The sequence below is a fragment of the Cynoglossus semilaevis genome, chromosome 5, assembly GCF_000523025.1.
Source record: "Cynoglossus semilaevis isolate Cse_v1.0 chromosome 5, Cse_v1.0, whole genome shotgun sequence".
In the NCBI taxonomy this organism is placed as follows: Eukaryota; Metazoa; Chordata; class Actinopteri; order Pleuronectiformes; family Cynoglossidae; genus Cynoglossus; species Cynoglossus semilaevis.
Window position 1 is genome coordinate 14770103 of NC_024311.1, and position 16468 is coordinate 14786570.

A 16468-nucleotide genomic window follows, 5' to 3' on the forward strand; every position below is an offset into this window, starting at 1 on the left:
GTTACAAGATCAGAAAATTTCAACAGGAGGAGCGGGGAATAAAAACAGCAACGTGATTTGCACCGTGCCTACATGAGTACATCACAAACAAAAGAAGAAGAAACTTGACTTGAGCTTGGACTAAATGACATAGGAAAGAGAAAAGGCAGAAAACTCTTCGGTTCCTTCGCACTCAGTGGAACCAGTGTTGTAAAAGCAAACAGAACAAACACAGATATTAGAAGGAGGAAAAAAGGAACAACCCAGCGCATTATTTTTGAACAGAAAACGGACGAAAAGCAGTGTGCACAAATAATAAATAAGAGCAGAGGACAGCGCAGTGAAAACAATAAGGCTCTATATGAAAACTGTAAAGAGTGGATTAAAATGCCTTGAGGTTTTTTTTTTTTTTACATGAGCATTGACTGGGGCCCTGGAAAAGTTGGTCCAATGTTAGAGTTTTTACACTTCGGACTTGTGAACGTGAGTGAACCAGAGTGTATTTCTCCACAAGTCCGGAAGGTTTAAGGGGCACTGGGTGAGGAGTAGTGTGTGTGAGGATTAGTGTAGGAGTTTCCGCAGGTGAGGTTGATAGAGAGATAGAGCGAAAGAGAGAGAGAGACAGCAAGAAAGAGTGATCCTGGAATTCTGATCTCACCTGCGCATGAAACCGTTTTGTGCCCCACTTCCCCACCAATCCTGTTAGAGTTGTATATGGCTTTATTCTTTCAATTTGAAGAGTTCTATTTTGGTATCACAGTTATGGAAAAATAGAGGAAAAAGATAAAATATATACTGTGTTTTTCTCCTGTGATATCTGCTGCCTCCATCCCCTGGCTCACCAGCAGTTGTGTTTTTACAGGCGATGTGGACGACTCACAGTGTTGACACGTTTGTCCAACAGTCAGAAAAGTCCAGCAATTTGTCCGAAATTCACACATCAATGTGACCTAAGAGCTGCATTTACACAAGGATCACAAGAAATAGGCTATAAAAATTACAACCATTAAAAAGGCAGAGGATATGCATTAAGTTATATCATATATCAAAGTTTCTTAGCATACTTTCAATTATCAGAATTCAAATCAAAGAGGAAAAAAAAAACATACACCTGGTCAATAGAATCAGGATTATAAAAAAGATTAGATAAAATGTCTGTCGATAGAAATATACAAACTCCAGACGGTTGCAACTGAGCTCTGAGAGCTCATTAAGGGCACAAAGGAGAAATTCTCAAATGTCTGAAAAGAGGATTGTATCATGGGAATAGGAGGAAAAACAAAAAAAAAAAAACGATTACACAATAAAATTCTAAAAATCAATTAAACGTCCCATCAGTTTACATAAATATAACAAGTGTAAATAAATCTAGACCCTTTTCTCTAAGACTGCTGAGTTAGGTCTTTCTCTGTGAGAACAGAAGGGTCTTTTCCTTTAGTGAGTTCAGTTCATCATCCTGGTCTTGAAGGCAGGGAATTCCCCTTCATCCTCCGACCAGCGGCTACCTATAGAAATAATGAGGATAAACTGAGAAGGGGAGAAGAGAGACAAATGGACACAGAAGGAGAAGCAGGACAGAAGCCAAGGAACAAGTGAAAAAGGATGGGAGGAAGGAAGGAAGGAAGGAAGGATGGAAGGAGGGAAGGAGGGGAGAACAAAGAGGAAAGAGAGGAGAGGCGTAAAAACGTGCGTTATTAGAGCAGAAAAGTAAGATACATGAAAGCTTCATTCTGCTTGAAAAGAAAAAAGAAGCAGTTGTGCAGTGAGAAATCATCTTTACTTCAGAGCAATAAAACATGTCTGTAGTTACAGATGTTCAAGGATCGTAAAGATTTTTGTTCTTTATAGGTTTTGTAGAACTGGCCCACTGAGAGTCACAGATGCTCAGTAACAGAGGGTAGCAAACAAACGAGTAAACAGAAAAATCACTCAAACTCATTGGATTATTCTACTTTAACTCACTTTGTAAAACACTCGTAGTGTAATAAAACATTTTTTATTAAATGTGTGCGTTGGTTGTATTAATCCTGACCTCCGACAAAGTCTTTTGTAAAACACTCGTAGTGTAATAAAACATTTTTTATTAAATGTGTGCGTTGGTTGTATTAATCCTGACCTCCGACAAAGTCTTTGATGGAATCGACATTGCCTGAAACAATTATGTCCTTTCTCATAACCTGTTGTCAGGTTGTTTAAAAGCATGCCGAACAAAAGAACCTGCAAATCAACTGCACTTTATAATGGGAGCCTGATTATGGATGCATGAAAACATCTTGTTGCAGAACCTGATGATTGACTTCCAGTATTAGGGCATTGAAATAAAGAACAGGTTTTGCAATGAGGAGTCTAGATTAATAAAACATGGTTCAACTGTCTGAGGTTAAGAGTTGAACACTCATGTTAGGACCACTCTGCACAGGTGCTTAAAGCAGATCAGAGCAGCTTGTGTTATTCTAATGGCACACAATAATGGTAGGAAAAATCTTACCGTTGTGTTAACAAGAGTAGGTCCTGACTGTGGCAGTGTCCAGGCGCTGTATAGATTGACTTCCTGTGTTTTACATGTTGGCAAGAATCACATGCAAAGACATGCCGTTAGTCTGTGCATCAACAACAAACAGAAGAGCAGCTGTGCCATTCAATAAACACACGAGAAACCTGAGAGGAGAGCTAAACTTCAAAGATCTGCATGAGTAGCAACACACACGCACACACATGCACATGCATCAACCCGCGCATTTCACTTACCGTCCATCGGGCTCCTCTTTGGCTGTGTGGAGGGAGATGTGGCGCTGCTGCTGGTCACACGGAAGTTGGCGGGGAGTGTGTCAGACACACCCAGGGACGCACCCCTCATGTCTTTGGGCCTGAACTTCTTCCTCCACGATGGAGCTCTACGAAAGTTCTTATCATCATCCTTGACAGAAGGCAAAGAAAGAGGAAGGAAGAAAGATGTGAATTTTTCCACACACTGCATCTGTGTCGCTTCAGTTTTGCTCGTGTGCTTGTCTCCTCACCTCTTCAACTCTCCTCTCAGTTCCAACGGCCATCAGACTGTTAAATTCGCGCTCCAGAGTAGCTCTAGCCTACAGAAGAGAGGATTTCATATATAGTGGGTTGGTCCTGTGCTTAAAAACATCACATTTACTCTCTACCTTCTCATAAATATTTAAAACACAAATGCAAGAGGCAGAACTGTGACGCTCAGAAGACTGCACTCACTTGTTATTAAGGGTAGTGCGTGATTACCTGTGTGTTCTGTGTTGGGATCTGTAATAACAGAGCCAGGGTGTTGTAGTCAAAGGTTTCATCGAGGGCCAACAGGGCTCCGTGGACTCCGCTCTCGTACAGGTTGCTGCTGTACTCCTTGAGACCAATGGCCTGAATCCAGCTGATCAAGCGTTCGTTACTCCACACCAGAACATCTGCAACAGCAGAGTGACAAACATCCATCTCAACAAACTCATTACAGGCACCAGTCATGGTGGCTCTTACGAGATTATGAGACATTAGCACACACCTTTGACCTCCAGTTGTGAATCGTCTCGCCTCCTCTCCAGCTCCTTCCTGTCGTAGTTGAGCCGCCTCAGAGACATCACTCCGCACTGAAAACTGTTCCTGATGCAGGGACACAGACAGCTGCTCAGCAAAAACAAATCTGTATCTTTTTCATCTGCTTTTATCACCTTTGACATGAGATTTTTTTTATCATTCAATTCTTATGTTCATTATAACATTTATTAATGATAATTGTTAACACAGCCAATAACAATGGCAGTGACCTCTGTCACGTTGTACCTGTGGAAGCTGTCCACCATCTTCAACTGTCCCCTGAGGTCCTTCTTGGTGAGGTGATCGAGCATGCGGGCGTCCACCAGGGACTCCATAAAGTAGGAGCGGTACTGAGGCAAACCCAGGCTGGGCAGCCACTCGTTACCAATCCACTCGTGGTTCATGTCGCCGTACGCCAACGTCTGAGGACAGAGAAAAACGGACTGAGCAGTGTTTGTGACGAAAACACGAAAAGAAAAAAAAAAAACTTCATTTATTACATTTTAGACAAGAACAGGAATTATTAATGCACTTCTTTTAAAGAGAGATCTAGAAAAGCATTTGGTGAAAATGTTAAAAAAATGGCAGAAAAGCATTTGGTGAAAATGTTAAAACAAAAGTGGCAAATTTTCTAAAGTCAAGTGTTCATGTCCTTCTACTCCAAGATGATATGATTCATTTTATTCTATGGTTGGTGGAGTTAAGACGTACAACATTATATATGTTTGCATAAATGTTTTCCTTTAATGCTATTTCTCTCAGCATTTTCTGACACAGACTAAAAGGTGAAATACATCTGGTGCCGTGTTGACGGCGAGTCTGCCATAAAGAAAATAACAGGCTGTAAAAAATTGTGACATCGTTACCGAGATGAGGTGTTAATCAGTTAGTCAAAGAGGTGCGTTAAAACATGTGCAAACCTGGGCCCAGCTGCCCTCGTCATCCTCCTGGTGTTAACGTTGTTAGAGCGAGCACGGTGAAAAGAAGAGACAGGCGAGGGGTTAGTGAGGCAGCAGTGCTGGGTTAGAGCAGCATTTTTTAGAATATTTGAAGGTCAAATTAACAAATATTTAAGAATTCCATGCATATCAATGAAAAAGCAAATCCTCTTTTATTTCTGGTGTTTGACTTGTCCTGATGATTTATTCATCCCAATATTCAATTTTTTTTTTCCTGATCCAAAATATTGTACAATGCAGAAGTATAAAGTGAATCTGATTACTCTATGGGAATGACTACATGTGTTTAAGTGTAAAGTACTCAGATACGCTCTGCAGAAATATTAAGTATAAAAACAACAATCAGAAATGAAAGAGGAACGCTGCTTTAAACACAAGCACAACAAAAAATGTGGAAAAATATTAAATTACTGCTGTTTTGACATGTCAAACAACAATACCTGAAATGTCCTTTGTCTACTTGGTCAATAATGACTGATTTAATTTCATTAATAAAACAATGCATACACACATCTACAAAGCAGATTAGTGCATAATACACACACACATTCAGACAAAACAAAGAAAGACAACCACACAGTAATGAGAAAACTACTTCTACTCAACCACAGGGACACATGACTAACTAGCAGGAAGAGTGACGCCTTGTTTCGAGCTGCTCTTTGAGTCTCCAGATAAAAAAAAAACACGTTTTAGCGCTGGGGTTTTCAAAGTGTTTGATTAGGTTCTTCTTGAGGTGGGGGGGTAGGAAAAGAAAGACGGGAGTCCAAGTACTTCTGTCCATATGTTTGAGAAATACTGATAAGGTATAACACAGTAAAAGCAAGAGTCACCAAGAATGACAGATTAACGCTCAGTGACATCACATATTATTTACATATAAAACAAATGCCCATAATGTTAAAACTTTGAAAACCCCAGCAGTTCAGTGTTTAAGACCAACACTGGGAGCGCAAACCATCAGCTCGTAAAAAGGCTCACAACTACACCACACAACTACTGACTGCCGAAGCCACCGTTCCCCGGCCAATCAGGATGCACTAACCGTGAGAGGCGTAGCTGCCAAACTTTCCATTTCTTCATGAGTGACCCAAACATTTCCCGTGGTCTGACCAAGTGACAAGCCCCAATCACAAGTGAGAGAAGTGTGCAAAGAAGATGTGAAGAAGAAGAAGAAGAGTGAGGGGAGGATGTGAGGAGAGCAGAGTAAACAAAAAAAAAACAAGTGTCTATTTTATTGATATTGTTCCGCAGTTAGTGGAATAAAGAAGGGAGTGGACGTCATTATTAGTATGTGTTAAATAAAGTCAGGTGTCATGCAGTATGAGGTGAACAGAAGTCTGGCCAGTGTTACTGTGTGTGCTCAAGTGAGATCTACAGTATGTTTGAGTGTTTACTCCACATCAGTACCGTTCTGGAGGTGGGTGGAGCAGACGGGCTGGTGAGAGACATGATCTCTTGGATGGCCAAGCGAAGTTTCAGACGATGGAGTGGGTTGCTGATTCCAATCTCCCTTTGGATCTCGGTGTCAGACAGTGCCGACATTATGGCGCCGCTCTTCACATTGGCACGACACGCCGCTACATACCAGGCTGGCATGCCGACCCACAACTGAAACACAGGACATGTGATTAATAAAAGTGATCATCATAATTAATTAATTACTATTAGTCATTACAGAGAGGAAACCAACTAAAAATGATTTTTATCCAGAACAGAAATTAGTTTAACTTGACTTATTGCGTCAAATATGTAATTCTGACAACTACAGCCAGAAATGTATGACACAACATGGGTTAATTGTTAATTAATGGTTAACTTAAAATGACAGAAACTACTGCCTTTTATCTTTACCTCCAGCCAAACTACGACAGTCGGTCCGTCCCACTGGGCGAATGGCAGGCCCTGCCTGCGAGCCTCCTCCAGTAATTCATGTCTGTTCAACAAACAAAACGTCAAATCTGTCAAGTCTTTAAATGGCACATGCTAATGCATCTTATCAAAGGCTCAAAAAATGCACACAATTCCACTGCAAACAGTTTGAATAAAATACTATCAGAAAACTCCACCCCCACGGCGTTGGTTGACATGCAGGCTCAAAACAGAGAGCAGGAGGTTTGAGAGGAAATGAGAAAAAAAAATAAAGAAATGAAACATTAAACCTAAGACAATAAAAAACAAACAAATGTTGTCATAAAACATTTCCCCTTCTGAATTATTTAATGTAAATATATATACATATGTATATATATATACACATACACCTTAGATTTAGCTTAAAAAGAAAAAATGTAAAAAATGCATACAAAAAAAATAGATTAAAGTGACATAAGTGTCATAAATATCTTAAGTCTGCACTGGGTAACACATTAAACCTTATTCAACAACCCCTTATGAGTAGTCACCTCCGTTGAACAATACAAACACAGTAACAACTAATATGGATGAGAAACTCTACTCAGACATTATATCAAAGTATCCACCAGAGCTTTGAGAATCCTCTAACAACTCCCTCTTTGTTCAAGGGCATTCCTCCCAACATGCAGGCAGAGATATCACCTCAATATCTCACATTCACCTCATGCACATTTGCAGCTTGTCAACGGTGGACATTTAAAAGGGTTTGGTTCTGAAATGGATGCAACTTTTACACAATCTTAGGTCCATTGGTGGTACCTGTTGAACTTAGCCTCTAGATGGGGCTGTTTGGCACAGAGTACATGGGGAAATAGTTTTGCAGTTGCTTGTTTTTAAATTCTGAAGGCAGCAGCAGCAGCATCGACAACACGCAGACTCGTTTCCAGTGTGTTGTGCGATTTTCTTCTCAAACCCATGAGCAGACACACAAAGCCATTTGTACGGGCGAAATATGCTGTGAATCACCGTTCCTACGGTATGCAGTGCATAACGTCATGCTCTAGGAAAGTTTGTCACTCACTAAAGGTCAGCACACACACATTCCAATTAGTTAAGCTCCTGTGTGGAAAGCAAGTGAAGAGCAGGAGGTCAGCATTCAAAGGGACAGAAGATTGGGCTCAAGTGTGAGAGGAGGAAAAGTCAAAACAAAGGTGACGTGAACTGACTTACCCTGTCTTTGGACTACACATGGAATGAGAGAGGAGGGTGATAAAAAAATAACAACAAAATGAATTGATGCTAGTTTAAAAAAAAGCTGAAAAGAAGAAAAACCGACACTGATGGTGTTGCCGTGGCTTTGAGGAAAATAAAAAAAATAAGGAGGAAATAACTCAAAATCAGTGTAAGTGCAGTGGACTGATGAGAGTGAGCATGAGGCAGGTGGCAGCAGTGAGTAAGACTGAGCACTGGACTGCAACAGGAGCAGCAAGCAAACAGTTACACCTCTAGCAATATTTTACATTTGTTTTTACATTGGTTTTACATTATTCAGGCAGAGGTACATTTTACACATAATACATTTAGGGAATATTTGTGTAAACAAGTTTTTTTTATGGAGATATGTTTATGATGCGTTGAATGTGACTTGATTTTCAAAGTGGATTTGCTTATGTCTCATGTCACTCATCACTGATGGTTTGTGTTTTTTTTCCTTAACCTTAACGAACAAGGGATTTTTTTACTCAAAATCCATTTCATTTGGAACTTTTTGGAATATTTACGGGGGATTAAAACAATTACACATTTATGAAATTGACATTAGATAAAAACAACACATTTTGGAAGCGACTGGTTCTAAGATCATCGTATATTAATTCTGCATGCAGCAGGATGGGGCTAAAATTATTATGTACCTCTTAACTAAGACTAATTTGCACCTATTGCAAGTGTTTTTTCACACATTGACACTGACTTTGAATAGACTGTGTTTAATTTCATTGTGCTATCGTATTGTCTTGATAAACCTACAGGTGTCTTATTTTCTTCTGGCAACGAAACTAAAATTGCATTTCTACAAATAACCATGCCTTCTTTTCTGCTCAGTATGAAGATAAAAAGGTTCCTGACAGAAGTTTTTTCTCCATTCTGAACCATGCCTTCTTTTCTGCTCAGTATGAGAAGTTTTTTCTCCATTCTGCATTTACTCAGGCACCTACTTTTTCTGCAACTTCCGATTCTTCTCAGCTTGCCCTCCCAGTGTGGCCATTCCTAAACCATCTTTAGGAGAGTTCTCCGCCTCTGGGGTTCCAGCTGGTAAAATGAAATAAAAAGATACTTTGAGTAGTACCTTGTGGTAAAATAATACAAGTGGCATGGAAAGGGTATACAGTGCTCTGCAAAAGTCTTAATTCCCCAACTGCAGATCAAAAACGTCTTCCTGACCTTGGCTGGGAGAGTCCTTGCCAGGTATGCTTAGTCGTCCCTTCTCCTTCTTCCCAAAGAGACGTCCTATTGAAGACTTGATGCTCTTCTTCTTAGCTGCTTTGTTTAGAGAGTCCTGGCTACTGTTGCTACTGCTGGGATTGCTGCCCTGACCGTCCTGCAGACCTGCGAGACTGTGGGGCCACTGGTTGAGCAAAAAGTATGACAGAGACATGGGGAAAAGACTGAAGTCAGAGGAGACTCTTACCCTCGTATATCTCTAATGTCCTCATGGCTCGCAGCATGACCAGCATCTCTGTTCAGACGCATGGAACGTGGAGTGGTGGGTGGGGACGTCTCACACTGGATGGTGGCCTTGTCGTCCTGAGCAGCCTGGTGGAGACAAATCTTAAGTCAGCTGAATCACTGATTAACGCCACACGGACCACAAAGAACAACATTGTGGCTGACGAAGTGAATGAGGGGAAGATGAGATTAACAAAAATTGTGGAAAATACTAAGAACTCATATTCAGATTTTGTTTGTAGTTATTTGTCACTGCAAACTGCAGTGCTGTGATGTAAAAAAAAATGAAGGCAAATAAAAAGTAAGAATTTAAAGTAGGTAATTTGTTAAAAAATGAAGGCAAATAAAAAGTAAGAAAGTAGGTAATTTGTTTACACAGTTTTCAAAGTAAAAGTTTGTGATTTCTCTGACATTTGGAAATAGGTGTCTGTTTCGATTAAAAATTGTTCCTGGAAGAATGAAAACTCATCAGTAATTTCTTATGGGAAAAGTAAAAGCAAAAGTCAAAGGAAAGACTGTTAATAAGTTGTATTGTAGCCGTGTTTTCAGAAATGTATTGGTATATGGCCCAGCTATTAAAGACAGTTTACAGACCACAAAATAAATATAAATAAAAAAACTTGAAATAAAAAAAAACTGCAGTTGAGTGGTTTCTATGGTGACAACAGAGATGTAGATAAGATTTATACACAGGCTTTAGAGAATGCCAAGCACAGCTCGTCTCTAGATTACCTTCCTGCGGTGCTTGCGCAGGTCACTAGGCTGAAGCATGGCAAAAAAAAGGAGAGAGGAGAGAAGCCATTAGTAACACGCACAGCAGATCAGCAGTGGAACGAAGCCATGCACAAATCTACAAGAGCAGGAAATAGGAATTGTGTATACGTATAATTACCAAAGTACCCTGAAGAATACACACAAAAAAACACAGAGACACACACACACATACACTGAGCACAAACAGTCAAGGTCCAGAGCTACCATTATGGAAGTAAAGACCATCAGCTGTGAAATAGAAGTCTTCAGGAATCACTGCAAAACAATAGCTGGAGTTTAGGACAGGGAATGAGGTGAGAACGGCTGCAGCCTTGTTAGAGGAAATTAAAGGAAAAAGGAAGAAATGTTACATAATCATAGCTTGGCAAATCCCTGTATGCCTTGAGGATTTTCCTTTAGGGTTTCTGCCATGTTCATTTTTGTTTAACTCTAGTTTGTCTGCATGTGTTCATCTAATTCAAATAGCTTATATATTTTGTAAATATGCAGCGATCCGGCTTTTCTTACTGGAGCTTTAACTAAATATGCAGCGATCCGGCTTTTCTTATTGCAGCAACATCAAATTCCTTCCTAGTTGTCCTGTTATAACTTCCACTGCAGTGTGAAAGCAGGATTTTCTTTTTTTGATTTCTGCTACACATTCCTCAGAGTCTTCGCATTAACAGAGTAAATAAACCATCAGCCTGTGACACACTGCTGAGGAGGTTTCTTCTGCCTCCAGGCAGAAAATGTCATTAATCATTCATTTCCCTTTATCAACTGGCACAGACAGCCTTAAAATGAAGAACATTTGTGAGCTGTAAAAACAAAACTAGATAAGGATATGGGATATGTGAGCAAAACATAAACTGACCACTTAAAGTGCTCTAAAGCACTCCTTTATTAAAAATGTTTCTACTAATTTTAGTGCTCTAAAAGAAGATACATTACACAACCCAACCCCCTCTGCTAAAGACAACGACTATTTTGAAAACAGGCCACAGCATGACCTTGTTTTGTTTTAATTCATAACGTCAAATATTTTAACGCAGAAATTGAGGAGTGTCAGTGACTGAAAGCTGGGTTTCTTAGAAGTCTGGCAATAATTAAAACAAAATACAGGTTCAGCGTGGAAGGAATAACATTTTCTACTCTAAAACCTAAACTTCTTGAAAGGACTGACTTAAACAGAAGCCAATTCTACACTTTTAAATAAAACATTTGACGATGGAGGCCCCTCTGTCGTGACCACTTAATATGGAGCAGATGAAGTGGAGAAGCCTCTTCATCCTGAGAGTCTCCACCCAGAGTGGCATTTATTTTGCTGACTTTATTGTAAGACTTTCTTCAGGACCCTTTCCCTCACAGCTGATTTGCAGTGTAGGCATTTAACTGTCAACGACGGAAGCCTTCCTCTGAATAAACAAGTACACGTATCTGCTTAATAAGTGAAGCCACAGAATCAACTGAAAAAAAAACAACAGCCTGCACCAAAAGGCTACTGTACTGAGCAGCTTTAAGTAAACGTTTTTTAGATTAATCTTTTTATTTTTAAAGGCATAGTTTTTTTTTATGCAACATAGTCTTTTACAAAAACCTCCATAGAATTTGTATGGTAAATTGGTGCGAACAACAGAGCTTTCTCTGACATAACAGTTCAGCCAGAATATCAGCAGGATGCAAAGATCACCTTAAGTCTCCCTTCAAAATTTATAATAATGATGATTTCAAAAATGTAATTGTAATGCAAGTTATTTTATCCAGCCGATATGTGATTGTCAAACTGAGACTTCTGCAGTACATGTATTAGAACGCTATATTTTTCCTCCTGTCTGTCGCTTTCCCTCTCTCTCTCTCTCTTTCTACCTTTGTCTAAAACTACATGTATTATGGCCATCCAAGGCACCTCTAAGGTAACACTTAAATATAGAAGTGCTAATTAAAACATTAGCAACACTAATATACTCTTTTTGATGCAGAATACATTTTTACCTCTGGAGCACAGAAAGAGAATAGAAAATTAATGTCTCAAATTTGTTCTTCTTAAAACACAGCAAATAAGAAGAGATAGATGGCAACCAGGGGGGAGAAGAAGGTCACATGGACAGTGACATGCAGGTACCTGTAGGTACGGTGCATAGCTAAAAGCCTGAGGGAGGGGGCTGAAGCCAGTTGCACCATAGGGCAGGTAAGTTAACGTCTGCTGGGATACTGAGCTCTTGAAGATGTAAGGATCATAGCAGTAATGCTACAGGTGTTGGGGAGGGAGGGGTTCCAGAAGCACATGCATGGTTATTTACAGTTACAAATACAAAAAAAAATTGTTAGTCATTTAAACATAAGTAACAGCTGCACAGCAATAAAAAGTTCTCCTTTACTCCATGTGTCCCTGTGTGGGGCAATGCAGTATTCTGCCCTGATAGGATAACAAAAACAAAATATGTTGCATCAACCACGGAAAAAGAAATGTTTAAATGCCGTCAGTGTCACCCTGGAACCTAACTAAAGATTAGGTCAGCCGTTACAATAAGTTTTCATAAATTGTAGCCAGGTTTACAGAGTTCGTAGCCAAGTTCCACTGTCAGCATGAGGAGTAAATGAGTACTCTGTAAAAGTATCTTACAGAAATAAACAAAACATCCTTGACTTTTCCTGTTAGAACCAAGATGTTACAGAAGCTGATATTAGTGTTTCCTGGACCACAAATGAAAGACAGCTAAGGTGTACTTCGGGGTTATGAAACCTACAGCTAAGGTGTACTTCGGGGTTATGAATGTAAGATGTCAGATAAGAAAATGGTAATAAAGGAATTGTTACCAGTGTCATGACACCCATGCGGTCCATCTCTCTGTTAGGGCTGCGTGGAATGCGTCTGGGGGTTGACTGACCAGAGCCCGGAGGGGAACCGCCCAACGATGAACCTGCACAGATTGATGGAGGGAGGGAGCCCATTGAGCGGAAACGTCCTCCGAGACTGTCGCCACTACCAACGCGACATTCAATTTCCTCTGCGCGGATGGCTGCACTCTCCTTCTCTTCTTGAATCATTCTGCAAAAAAAAAGTTAGTGTTAAGGGTGTGATGTTTGCTAGTCATGTAGTAGTAATGTTTTCAACCGCCCTCTATAATCTTGTTTCAGTGGCATTTTAAAAAAACTTCTGTCCTTATTTTTTAGGCACCGTTTAGGGTCTCTGGAGTAAGTTTGTCTTTCAAAGGTTCTAAGGATATGAAAAAATGACAAATGTTAAAGACCATAAATCCTACTGAGGCCCAGCAAAACAATTTAACCAAAAGTTATGTGGTCATTAAAAGCCTTAGTAATATGAATTAAAACGGCAGCTTTCCAGTTTTCAGACACATTTAGCCTTACAAAGCATGTTTGTGTAGTTTATTTTTGATACCTTATTTCATTGTTGATGGCATCCAGCTGTTCCTGCAGCATTAAGGCTAGGGTCTGTGCATCAGCCTGGCCAGCAGGGGACAGCAGGTCCACAGAACTGAAGATGGTCTCTCGATCCTCCTCCAGGTCTGAGGCGTCCATGTCACTCTCGAAGGCCTGGGCCACGTTCGCCAGCACGTTGGCCTGCTGCATGCGCTCCCACTCCTGCTCGTTCAATGTCTGCACCTTGATGAGAAAAACACAGGTGTGAGACACAGGGAAACGGAAGGAGACAGAGGATGAGATCCAGGTGCCAGATGTAAGAAGGAATAAAACACACATTGTTCCAGAACAAAGACTTACATGTCGCTGATGTCCACAGAGTAAGAAGCAGACAGAAAAGAAATAGAAGAAAATCAGAAAAAGGACAGACAAAGAAGGAGGCTGCCCCTTGATCACATGTATTTAAAACCAGTCAGACAATAACAGTTCTAAAAACAGGGAACATTTTCAGCCACTTAAACAGTGTCACTACCACATAGGCAACGCTTCACCAAAAATATACAGGTTTAACCAGTAGGAGTGCTCTCTGTTATTCTGCACCATTTATGGCATGGGCACCCTTTCGTCTCATGTATGATTGCGTCTGATTATGTGTTAGGCAAGGCAACATTTACATCATTATCAAGTAAGCAGGCCTTTAACACTGCTGTGGGTAAACATTCTACTCCCACTGAAGGTAAAAAATACAGGAAATGTTGTTTCCTTTTTAAGTTAAAGCTACAGAGTGAAATAAAAATAAAGCACACATATCTGTGTGCAAAGGCCTTTATGTTCCTGCTACTTTTGCTGGAAACCTATTTTAAAGCGTATTAAATGACCAATCTGCTGCTGCATTAATTATTAATCAGTAAACACTGATGTTTCGACAGGTATTGAGCTCAAATTTCATGACTGTTGTACATGTGCAGCAGCAGGTGAGCCTGGGGCTCACCTTGGAGGGTTCGTCCCGCAGCGCAGCCACTCGTCCCTTCTGAGGTCGCCTCAGCACTAGAGCACTGCCATAATGATCAGAGTTACTATCCAGGAGTGAGGAGGCTGATACTGGATACCTGAAGTCTGGTGTGCTGCCCAGCTGAGATCGCCTGGGGGAGAAAATAACAGAGTGAGAAGGAGGTCAAGAAGAAAGAGGTGGATTACCTCTCTCTTAACAGTCATACCCATGAAGTAAGGAGTTACTCCTGCTCCGACCCTGGTCATTGTCTGCCCTTAAGGTCTCAATCTGGATTAGGAGTTGCTCCTGTTAGAAAAAAAATATGACAAAGTTTATTCACGTAAACTAAAAACTTAAAAACTTACACTTAATCTATGGCACATTTATATTTCCACCTTCTCATGATGAGAGTCCTCAACCAACTTCTTGGTATGATCCAGTTCACGTATTAGAGAATTCTGAAGAGAAATAACACACATTATTGAGTTTTGTAATATTCTAATCAATTTAAGTAAAGTAATAATGTACATTTTGGGATTGGCCATTGTAAAGCATAAAGTTTGTTGGTTTCGGTAGCCTACACAGACGGCCCTTCTCACCTTGTCTTCCAGGGCTGACATTCGCTCTTTGAGATGCAGCTGAAGTCTCTCATTAGACTCTGACAGAAGTTTGTCCACTGTCTCTGACAGACGCTTGTTGTGCTCCTCATTCATCTTTTCTCTCTGTCGGGCCTGTAGGACGCTTGTTGTGCTCCTCATTCATCTTCTCTCTCTGTCGTGCCTGTAGCGGGTTAAAAATTAAAAAAAAAATTAAATGAGGACAAAAAAAAAAAACTACACAGGTTTCTTATGTTCCATGTTTCTTACTCTGAGCAGTTCCTGGTTCTTCTCCTCGAGCTGAGCCTCCATCTGCTTTAGTCTCTCACTCTCTCTCTCTGTGGGGCCTGTAGGGGGTTAAAAATAAAAAAAAAAATTAAAGGAGGACAAAAAAAAAAAACTACACAGGTTTCTTATGTTCCATGTTTCTTACTCTGAGCAGTTCCTGGTTCTTCTCCTCGAGCTGAGCCTCCATCTGCTTTAGTCTCTCCTCGACATTGCCATGGCGCTCCTCCGCCTGACAAATCAAAAAACATTTGATGCATGATACATGCATTTGATTGTTGTATTTGTGTGACATCACAAACATTAGCTCCTCCGCCTGACAAATCAAAAAACATGCATTTGATTGATGTTGTTTTTGTGTGACATCACAAACATTATATGAATATTTAGTAGAATTTAAGCGATCAATGCCTCATGCATCGCTGCTCGTTTATAAGACAATCAGGGATTTTCTTCAGTTGATGTGAGCTAGTAGTACAGACTAAAACATTAAAACACAGCTGAGTAAAACAAAATAATGGAGTCTCATTCCTGTTTCCTTATTTAGCAAACCCGTAGATGGTAACTAGAAATGACTCATCATTAGTCAGATGTGTACTGAGAGCCAGTGGTAAAATAAGTTGCTGTATTTCCTGTGTGCATGTGCATCAGGAGCTTTCTAGAGACAAAGGCTCAAACTATAAATGGATAAAAACACATGCGCCAATTCTCTAAATATAGGTCCCAGTGGATATTTGGAGTAAGATAAACAATGGCTTCCTCAGTGGCTTCCTCTGGGAGCTCCTAGCTGCTGCTGCATACAGGAACTAATTAGGGAAAGGCATTTCAAGAAAAAATACTAATTGGCAGTTACAGGGAAGTGACACAGGCCAAACCCAGAGTATTTGAAAATTATAACAATTTAAGAGCTTCTTTCATCACATTGCTTGGCCTTTTTAGGAAAACAGTGACACAGACTGTTTACTTAAACCAGGAATAGAGTACACCAGAGTGTACAAAGTATGGTGCTAGAAAAAGTTAGGATGCACTGATAACATTTCTGCATGACATTTTGCCCCCGGTTAAAATGCTTAAAATATTTAGTCTGATTAATTTTATAAAATTAATCAATCTACAAATTAGTGAACTGATTTTATTCATAACTAATATTAACAATCCTCAGCGGTTTACCTTTGTGAGGGCCACCACTCTCTGAGCGAGCTCAGCCTCCACCTCAGGGAGTGTTTCAGCTTTACGTATGGTCTGCTGGAGCTTCTGTTCAGCCAGCTCCAGCTTCTCCTGCAGCTGCCGGTTTCTGTCCTCAGTCTGTAAAAAAAAAAAAAAAAACATGAAGGGGAAAAATTCATTAGGGGAAATTAAAAAACCCCTTTTCTGGGCTGTTTCCCCGC

General features: G+C 40.2%; 1 protein-coding gene across 1 annotated transcript in view; it reads right to left on the reverse strand.

Moving 5' to 3' along the window:
• Positions 1-107: 107 nt before the first annotated feature.
• The window catches only part of ppfia1 (PTPRF interacting protein alpha 1), a 26023-nt gene continuing 9662 nt past the window's right edge, over positions 108-16468 (reverse strand). Inside the window, exons 9-29 of the mRNA XM_025055796.1 lie at positions 16251-16461; positions 15229-15312; positions 14799-14930; positions 14595-14657; positions 14426-14505; positions 14200-14350; positions 13228-13451; positions 12645-12876; positions 9807-9836; positions 9037-9161; positions 8790-8962; positions 8564-8657; positions 6345-6426; positions 5901-6101; positions 3778-3953; positions 3500-3597; positions 3229-3404; positions 2997-3065; positions 2728-2896; positions 2468-2530; positions 108-1484 (exon numbers count right to left, since the gene is read on the reverse strand). Of these exons, the coding sequence (XP_024911564.1) occupies positions 2475-2530; positions 2728-2896; positions 2997-3065; positions 3229-3404; positions 3500-3597; positions 3778-3953; positions 5901-6101; positions 6345-6426; positions 8564-8657; positions 8790-8962; positions 9037-9161; positions 9807-9836; positions 12645-12876; positions 13228-13451; positions 14200-14350; positions 14426-14505; positions 14595-14657; positions 14799-14930; positions 15229-15312; positions 16251-16461 (2626 nt within the window). The 3' untranslated portion in view covers positions 108-1484; positions 2468-2474. The remainder of the gene's footprint in view (positions 1485-2467; positions 2531-2727; positions 2897-2996; positions 3066-3228; positions 3405-3499; positions 3598-3777; positions 3954-5900; positions 6102-6344; positions 6427-8563; positions 8658-8789; positions 8963-9036; positions 9162-9806; positions 9837-12644; positions 12877-13227; positions 13452-14199; positions 14351-14425; positions 14506-14594; positions 14658-14798; positions 14931-15228; positions 15313-16250; positions 16462-16468) is intronic.